General features: G+C 49.9%; 2 protein-coding genes across 2 annotated transcripts; one reads left to right on the plus strand and one right to left on the minus strand.

The window, feature by feature from the left end:
• Nucleotides 1-539: 539 nt before the first annotated feature.
• Nucleotides 540-2,218, plus strand: LOC4339660 (uncharacterized). The gene has a single exon (XM_015783478.2). The coding sequence runs from the start codon at nt 1,027-1,029 to the stop codon at nt 1,951-1,953; it is 927 nt and encodes a 308-aa protein (XP_015638964.1). The 5' UTR covers nt 540-1,026; the 3' UTR covers nt 1,954-2,218.
• A 6,252-nt stretch (nt 2,219-8,470) lies between these two features.
• Nucleotides 8,471-9,898, minus strand: LOC107281007 (uncharacterized). The gene has a single exon (XM_015783208.3). It carries the CDS (start codon nt 9,896-9,898, stop codon nt 8,666-8,668), a length of 1,233 nt encoding a protein of 410 aa, XP_015638694.1. The 3' UTR covers nt 8,471-8,665.

Genomic DNA, 9,898 nt, shown 5'->3' on the forward strand with positions numbered 1-9,898 from the left:
GGAGACCGTTGGAGATACTCTTAGTGAAGAGGAGAGGCAAAGAAGGTGGGGATGGACGTGTGGGGCCTCGCCGTCAGCATTTGCTCCTTTCGATGCCACTGAGGCGAGGAAGGGGTGATGTGCTAGGAAGGGGTGATGTGCTAGGTAGGGACACGGCGGCTATAGGTGCGGCAACACGAGTCCTCTTGATTTGGTAGTGTCTTTGTAGCGTGAAGGCGAAAAAAAATAGGATAAGGACATAAGGTTGTACATAAATCTTGATGGGATGGCTTTCAAATGTGGCCGAGATGAGGAGAGGTTTTCTTGCAAATGTTACATCGCAGTAATTAAAAAAAAAGGAAAACAAAGAAAGAAAATTACAAGATGTAACACTCAAAATTGTCACGGTCTCAACTCCCTGAGTATCATGGGCTTCTTTGCTCCTTTTTCAGCCCCAAACGCAGAGCCCAAGAGACCGAGTTCCCAAATCCCAACGGCCCAACCTGATCCAATGGTACATAAAGGTCCACTTCTTGCAGCCCAATCTGAGAGCTGCAACTTGCAAGGCCCCCCACCCCCACCCCCACCCGCCGGCTTCCAGAAGCGAGAGGAATCCATTCAATTCAAACGCAGTCGTCTTCCTCCTCGCCTCCGCCATCCAATCCAACAGAAAATCTACCCATCTCCTCCCCTCCTCCTCCAGGCTCCAATGGCGGAGGAACCTTCGCCCTTCGATGAGGTCCCCGCCTACCTCCTGCACGAGATCACCCGCACATCCCCTGCAAGGTCGACCGCCTCCGCGCGCTGGTCGTGAACCGCTCGTGGCGCACGTCGCTCCAGGCGCTCCCGCCACCGCCCCTGCCTCCGCAGCTCCCGTGGCTACTCCGCCCATCCGCCGGTGGCCCTACCTTCTCCTGCCTTCTCAGCGGCGCCGACGAGCTCAGCGTCCACCGCGTCCGCGTCCCCGCCGACCTGCGCCACGCGCGCTACTTCGGATCGTACGACGGCGGCTGGCTCTTCCTCGCTTCTCGACAAACTTCCGGCCACATGCTCTTCAACATCCGCACCGAGCAATGCCTCTTCCTTCCCGACACTGTCCCCCGGCCGTGGAGTTCAGATGACTTCCCCATGATCATGCTCGCCGCCACCGTCTCCTCCCCTCCGAGCCGCGGCACCGACGACCCATGCATCGGCGCTGCCATCGTCCACTGCACGCCTTTCATCACCGATTCGCGGCAGATCACGTTCTGGCGAATGGGGTCTCACATGGCCATCCCGTCCATCCCTCCGGACCATCAGTTCGACGTGGTGTCCAACCAGTTCGTCGTGGAGGAGATGGAGGACGTCATCTACCACAAGGGAGCCTTCCATTTCGTCACCAAGCTGAAGAACGTCTTCGTGTGCAGGCTGGCGTTGCATCAAGCAGACCTGGTAGTAGATCATCGGGAGTGGTTGATGTTCGCGCCACAGGACGACCTCGGCTACCCTCGCCCGGTTGCCACCGCTCGCTACCTCGTGGAGTCTCGCGAGCAGCTGCTCATGGTCCTCAAGTGCACGTGCAACCTTCCTGGATGGCCGCCATTGGTGTTCTCGGTGTTCGAGATGACGCATGTTCAGGCTCCAGCCGGGGCGCCTCAGTACGTCTGGACGCCGGTGCCCACGCTGGTTGGCCGGATGCTGTTCGTTGGACATGGCTGCTCCAGATCCTACGAATTGGCTAACTTCCCAGGCTTTCAGGAGGGCATCTACTTCTTGGATGACCTGCAGTTCTATTCAGTATCCAGGATTGTTCAGTACCAGGAGTACCTCTGCTTCGACAATGGCAAGTACACGTTGGGGCCGCCTCACGTTGCCAGCCGCTGCTTCTGGCCGGATCAAGTCAACTCGAACTACTCTTCACCGGTTTGGCTTCTCCCTGGAGGTGAAGATGATGCCAATAATGCTCAAGCTCAAGTTGATGTTCACATGATGTAGAGCTGCTGGAGTGTATGTTAGTTGCCGAATTGGGGCTAACCTGTGCTGCATTTACATTCTGTTAGTGTTACCTCTTGCTGCTTTGAGATTTGAGGATGAGATAGTTCTTTCTGCTTTGTGAATTGGGGATAGGATTGTTGCTGATTAGTCTGGTACAGTTACAATGACACGGTGGATATTAGCTGAAATCACTTGCAAACTCATTACTGAATCAATGTGCTACTTTGATCTCTGCACTTATAGCAGTTTATTACTGCATTTTGGCACTTTCTGAATTCTGATGTTTTCTGACCTCTGAGATTTTGATGAACTTCAATGCTGAAATTACTGGGCTAGATTCCTGTTATGATTATTGTTATGTGATGCCTGTGTTGAAAAGCAGAATTCAGTGCAAAATGTATGTAGGTGCTTTGATCTCTGCACTTAGCAGTTCATTACTGCATTTTGGCACTTTCTGGTGCTCTCTAACTTCTGAGATTTTGATGAACTTGAATGCTGAAATGACTGAGCTAGATTGTATGATGTTAGTGGTCAAATGCAGACTTCACTGCGAAAAATTTGTGTGTGCGCTTAGAATTCAGTCAGAAATTGGTGTAAAAGGCTGCAGGCATTCCCCTTTTATGAACTGACAGTACTGTATTTGTATTCATGGCATGTGAAGTGTGATCATGTTGTTTTTTAGCTCCTGCAAGAAACTACTAGGTTATGGTTCATTTTCTTCTCTTTTTATGGGCCCCTAAAATTGCATTGTCAGAAAGCTTCTTCAGACTTTACTGAAATTGCAGATATCTAAGCTCTTATAACTGTGTAGAATGCATACTCTTATAATGCACATGATGTTGTTTGATAAATTGCATTCGTATAGTTTTTTTCATTTTACATGTTCTCTACTCTGGTCCATCTTAGTAACAGCCAGCCTCTCTTTACCATGCATGATTTGTACTACTGAAATTAATTTGTGAACCAGATCATGTTCACTACGCAATGCAGAGTAGGCTGTAACAAGCTGCCACCGACATGAAAACACCAAGTTCAGCCTGAACTAGTCCCACTTCCAGAGAGTACAGAAGTTATAGTATGTGATGTCCAATGTTCTCCACAGAGCATATCCTCATCAGATATACTGTTTGTCAAACACTGAAACATGCAGTATTTGCATGCTTTGTTGCCCGTATGAAACGTACGCCACAATCCTTTCCGGCCCAAAACATATGGCCCACGTAGACCACATCCCCGTTCAGGCGGCCCATCGAGCTAGCGGCCAGCCCGTAGCCCCGTACTTGTACCGTCACTTCCAATCGTCGCACTGCCACATGGCATCGCAGCGCGGCGCTGCGATCTGGTCAACGGTCACGGTCTCACGGACACAATCTCGGGCGCTAGCTGCTGCGCACGCCCGTCTCCGGGGGATCGGTGACCACTACGCCGTCCTGGCGCCGTGAAACCCGCTCCACGTGGCGTTCCGCGACAGCGCCGCGTGCACAATGCAGCGGTGGCCCTTGAAGGTCAAAGGCATCGAGACTAGAGCTGGCAACAGCCCCGCGACCCGAAACCCGTTGGGTTTTTACTTTATTAGGGTATATAAACGTTTCAAACATCATACCCATGGGTACGTTAACGGGCAAAACCTTCACCCATCGGGTACACGGGTGTGGGTACGTTCTCCCGTCACCCGTGGGTTGAAAATACCCGTAGGCCTAGCCCAATATGCAGATGGCCCAAGGCCCACAACCATCAAAACACTAGGTATAAATCCTCTTTTCCTCACCCCTCTAAACCTTATTCCCCTTCTCCTCCTCTCCTCTCCCTCCTGACTCCGTTTCTCCGCTGCCCCCCATCCCCTAAGCGGCCAAGCCACGGCCGCACGCCACACGCCGGCACGCCACCGCGCAGGCGCGCACGGCCGCAGCACCAGCCGCCAGCCGGTCTCGGTCGCGCCGATGGAGTAGGGGCGCCGTCGTGCGGGCAGCCCCCAGCGTGGGGGCGGACATCCACCGCGTCGGTCGCCACCTGGGGCAGGGTCCAGGGAGCTAGGGACGCTGCCTCCTGGGGGCGGGATAGCCACCGCGTCGGTCGCCGCTTGGGGGCAGGGACGCCGCGCGCCGGTCAGCTGTCGGCAGGAGCCAGGCTGTATGTATTCTGTATGGTTTGTTTGAGCCTTAGTTTTTCAATCTTGCTGTGTACATATCACTGCAGCCAATAACCTTATTGAGTTGTTGTTGTGCACAATTGAAATTGTTGCAACGGGTGTGGGTACCCAATGGGTACCCATCACCCGTGCGGGTGTGAGTATGGGGGAATTTCTCACCCGCGAGCGGGTGTGGGTTTTTTAGTGGGCAGATTTAGTTTCAATGGGTGTGGGTACGGGGAGTGGAAACCCGTCGGGTCCATACCCGTTGCCATCTCTAATCGAGACCTTCCGTGTCGTCGTACGTACCTGCGTGGCGACGTGTAGACTCCGAAATCTTTTTTTTAATGACTTGTACGAGACGGTGCAAAGTCTACTGATAGAGCAAAAAAAATTATAAGACTAAGAGCCTGGTTGGTAGATCTACTACTTCTTAAAGTGGAGTTGTATAGCAGTCTAAACCACCTCCATCTCTGGGAGCTCCAACCAGTTTCCACTCCGATTTTAGGTGAAGCTACAACTGTTTGACTGCACTCTAGCTGCAGGAGAGGTGAAGTTGGAGTTGGAGTCGTGCCAAACAAACCCTAAATGGCGTGACAATGTTATTTGGTTATGCCACTTTGACTGACGTGACAGAACAAAACTGCCATGTCCACTACGAGTGACATGACGGTGTTATTTTGTTATGCTACCAAAAGGTTCATATCTTGAAATAAGTTTTAGAATGAATTACTTTTTAAATAAAAAAAATAAAAAGTTGAAATAATAAGAACTTTATCTGAATATTCTTTAAATCGGGCGTCCGATGTGGGCGTGCATGCATCGAGGGCCCTGGCCTCCTGCCTCGCCTCGCCGAAAAATCGGGCGCCGCGCCTCCGGGCCATCCCCACCATGCGCCGTTGCAACAAACTACCCACATATTACGGAAATGCTCTGTTAAGAGACTCCGTTTCATTTCTTTTCCACCAACAATGTTTCAGCAAGTATATTCGTGTTATTTCACTATTTATAGATCAAATGTTGCAATGATCTTTCGTTATTTGCTAAAACTTTGTTTTATATGCGATGTAACAACGTCTGATTTTTGAAAAAAAAAATCCGGCGTCTGATTTGTAGGCGCCTCAAACTTTATCCGCTCCCCACCAAGCCTGCCAGCCCCCACTGCCCCACGGACCACGGTACCCGGCAGCCGCCGCCTCCTCAACTCCTCCGCGCCGCTGCGTCGCACCCGACGATCGCGCAGCCGTCTCCGTCTGCGGCCCACACGGCCGCACCCGGTGAGTGGCTGGATGGAACCTGTGCAGTTTGCTTCCTTAGTATTTGAGTGAAAATTTTGTTCTTTGATTGGTTTGTGCGATTTGATGGGAGGTGAACTCTCCTAGATTCCCCATTGCTGCCAAAATTTACTTGTGATCGATGTTCATGGTACTCTAGAATGATACGCAAGATGTTTGGGTCTAGGTTCCCCATTGCTGCCAAATTGTAGTTGTGATTGATGTCCATGGAACTCTAGAATGATACGTGAGATGTTAAGGTTGTGCGATTGCGCAAATCTAGTTGCGTTTGGGATATTGTGGGTCTGATGCAGCAGGTCATAAGACTGAGTTTTTGTGATCTGGAGACTCTTGTTATGCTAGCTCTCCTCATTCTTTTTAGTCTTGCATATGTTACTGCCGCCTGGTTTTGTGCTTCACTACTGAGGTACTCTATGCCCATTCATGTCTATTCTCCTGTTGTTGAAATTAATTAAGCTATATTTGTGGCCAGTCAAAACTGCACAACTGATTGACTTCCAAATGATACAGTTTCTTTTTATCATAGCACTGTGTTGATTTCGGTTATGGGATCCCTCGGATTGTAAAATGCTTGCCAAAGGGAGGAAAGTTGCTGGAAGGGGCGGAGACATGTCTGCACATTATGCATTTGGGCTGCAGGAAGATGATGCGATCATTGAACGTAGGCTTCTGACCAGGACAACAACTACCAGGAGTGAACCACCACTAAGGACAACATAGGCTGTGTTTAGAGGGTGTTTGGGAAGTAGGGACTAAACTTTAGTCCCTCTCACAAAAGCATAAGGGGGTGTTTGGGAACTAGGGACTAAATTTAGTCCCTCTCACAAAAATATAAGTCCCTTTGTGAGAGGGACTAAAGTTTAGCCCCACTTTCCCTCCAACCAAACACCACCTTAGTTCCTCCCCTAGGGACTTATGTTTTTGACTCCCAAACACCCCCTTAGATCACGCTAAAATTGAAAGAAAGTTTTGTTGAAATTAAAACGATGTGATGGAAAAGTTGAAAATTTGTATGTGTATGAAAGTTTTGATGTGATGGAAAAGTTGGAAGTTTTAAAAAAAACTTTGAAACTAAACACGGCCATAATACTTTTTACAGGAAATTAATACTTTTGAGTTGCCTCTTATTAAAGGCAAAGCCGTGGTTGATGCAAACCTTAGGGAGAAAGAGAGCTTCAACGAGCTGCAATACGAGATTCAACGACAAATCTTGCAAGCTCAGACTGATATTGAGGATCTCAGGTCACTGATATTTATTGATGAGGATCGCAAGCTTAACACGTTCGAATCTAGGGAACACACTGCTATTGTATACTCCCTCGGTCCCTCCGTCCCTAAATATAGCAACTTTTAGCTATGAATCTGGATACACAGTTGTCCAGATTCATTGCTAAAAATGCTTATATTTTAGGACGGAGGTAGTACTAATTAGCTTTCTGTTGTCCCATCCCAACGCTTCTACAAGAACTATTGCTGTGTTCGGACATCAGGGTTGGTAACACATGTGCTGCGCACGGAAAACGGAGCGGTCTATTAATGCGTGATTAATTAAGTATTACATAATTTTTTTTTCAAAAATGAATTAATATAATTTTTTAAGCAACTTTCGTATATATATATTTTAAAAAAAACGTATCGTTTAGCAGTTTAAAAAATATGCGTGCAGACCACGAGAAAGGGGTGTTGAGAACTATGGGTACCGAACAGGGCCATAGATATAGGGATCGCCGCCGTAGAGGCTGGACACAGAGATAGCTCCAGCGATTTGTCCACCACTGGCTGGGTAGGGGACCATCTCAGAATCCACCTTGGACTCAGAGCCCCTGAGAGCATGGTTAATGGTTTCGCCGGCCCCTGGCGCAATAGGGTGGCCATGTCATTTTAAGCATTTGAGAAAGTCATTGCATATAGTGAACTGGCGTAGAGGTTGGCTATAAGAGTTAATGCTTGCATGTACTAGTAGCAAATGGGAGAGAAGAAGCTTTTTATCTCGGTTCTGCCGCTTCAAGCGAGCGTCTCACCAGTCGCCCGTCCTATTCTCTATTAGGATTTCTCTCTCTTCCACCTCAGATTTGGGTGACGTAGTCAGTTATTTCGCTGGCTGACAGTGCTCGCTCTGAGAGAGGTGGGGGTTGTTGGAGAATGGAGTGGAGCCCGTACTGGAAGAAGGGGACAAACTGTGCGCAGAGGCGACCACAGCTTCGGCTGTACTCCTATTCGGACTGCTTTCTGTTAAAGCAGCTTCCTGGGCCTGAAGCAGAGGCCTGATGAATTTTAGCCGCATTCAGGTTGCCATTCTGGGTAAACAGCTTTCCTGGGCCCGCTACAACCGCTTTTGCTTTGACGGTCACCGGGATCACGGGGGTTAGGCGTGCGCCGGTCCGCGGCCCCTGTCCTCCGCCGGCGAGGCCCCGAACATGACCATCAGGGCGAAGGCCATGGCCGTGGAACAGCAAAAGATGAAAGCACCGACTTACATCAAACAAGTATTCTGGCAGAATTGATTCCCAGAAATATTAGCGCAACAAAATGAATCAAGATACTAACGCAAACTCAGGGTGTTGCTCTGTGAATCTTAGCTAGCCACACAACCGAGTAACTTGAGATACTGGCACAGAGAGGAGCCAAACAAGGAGGAGAGTAATTCGATGTCTCTTCCTCCTGTTCCTGTAAGAAGCATTGGCTAACACTACAGAAGCCCCACCTACTCTGCATTGTGCACTAAAATTGCATTGTCAGAAAGCTCTGTAAAGAAGCATCGGCTGACAAATACAGTTCTGTCAGTTCAGCATTCAAGTTCATCAAAATCTCAGAAGTTAGAGAGCACCAGAAAGTGCCAAAATGCAGTAATGAACTGCTAAGTGCAGAGATCAAAGCACCTACATACATCTTGCACTGAATTCTGCTTTTCAACACAGGCATCACATAACAAGAATCATAACAGGAATCTAGCCCAGTAATTTCAGTATTAAAGTTCATCAAAATCTCAGAGGTCAGGAAATATCATAGTTCAGAAAGTGCCAAAATGCAGTAATGAACTGCTAAGTACAGAGAACAAAGTAGCACATAGATTCAGTAATGAGTTTGCAAGTGATTTCAGGCTTTCAGCTAATATCCACCGTGTCATTGTAACTGTACCAGACTAATCAGCAACAATCCTATCCCAATTCACAAAGCAGCAAGAACTATCTCATCCTCACATCTCAAAGCAGCAAGAGGTAACACTAACAGAATGTAAATGCAGCACAGGTTAGCCCCAATTCGGCAGCTAACATAGACTCCAGCAGCTCTACAGCATGTGAACATCAACTTGAGCTTGAGCATTATTGGCATCATCTTCACCTCCAGGGAGAAGCCAAACCGGTGAAGAGTAGTTCGAGTTGACTTGATCCGGCCAGAAGCAGTACGTTTCCATTAGAGGCGGCCCGGCGGACCACTTCCCATTGTCGAAGCAGGTGTACTCATTATCCTCAGCAATACTGGATACACTGTATGAATCCTGGTCGTCGAAGAAGTAGATGCCCTCCTGAAAGCCGGGGAAGTCACCCACTTCGTAGGATCTGGAGCAGCCATGTCCAACGAACAGCATCCGTCCATCGAGCTCTGGCATCCTCCTCCAGATGTACTCCGCCTCGTCGACTGCTTCTTCTGTCTTTGTCATATCAAAAATGAAAAACTCCCGCGACTGATTGTAAGCAGGCCGCTCCCTGATGACCATGAGCAGCTGCCCGCGGGACTCTACAAGATAGCGAGCAGCCGCATTGCGGCAAAGGCTAAGTTCCTCTTGTGGTAAAAACAACCTCCACTTTTGATGTACTTGCAGGACTCCTTGGTGCAATGTCAGCCTGCACTCCAGAACGTTTCTCCATATGCTCAGAAAGTTAAACGCCCCCTGGTAGTAGATCACGTCCTCCATTTCGAAGAACAGATTAAACGGATCCTGTGGTGGCACGAACGATACGGCTCTGCAATCCCCCAACTCCCAGAAAACATTGCATCGCTGGGCAAGCTTCTGCCCAACATCAGAGACGATGGCTGCGCCGAAGCATAGGTCGTCCTTGGCACTCGGAGGGGAGGAGACGGTGGCGGCGAGCATGATCATGGGGAAGTCATCTGATCTCCACGGCTGGGTGACAGTGTCGGGGAGGAAGAGGCGTTGCTCGGTGCGGATGTTGAAGAGCATGTGGCCGAAAGTTTGTCCAGAAGCAAGGAAGAGCCAGCCGCCGTCGTACGATCCGAAGTAGCGCGCGCCGCGAAGGTCGGCGGGGACGCGGACGCGGTGGACGCTGAGCTCGTCGGCGCCGCTGAGGAGGCAGGAGAAGGTAGGGCCACCGGCGGATGGGCGGAGTAGCCACGGGAGCTGTGGAGGCAGGGGCGGTGGCGGGAGCGCCTGAAGCGACGTGCGCCACGAGCAGTTCACGACCAGCGCGCGGACGCGGTCGACCTTGCAGGGGATGTGGCGAGCGATCTCGTACAGGACGTAGGCGGGGACCTCATCGAAGGGCGAAGATTCCTCCGCCAT

This window comes from Oryza sativa, chromosome 5 (genome assembly GCF_034140825.1).
Source record: "Oryza sativa Japonica Group chromosome 5, ASM3414082v1".
Classification (NCBI taxonomy): domain Eukaryota; kingdom Viridiplantae; phylum Streptophyta; class Magnoliopsida; order Poales; family Poaceae; genus Oryza; species Oryza sativa.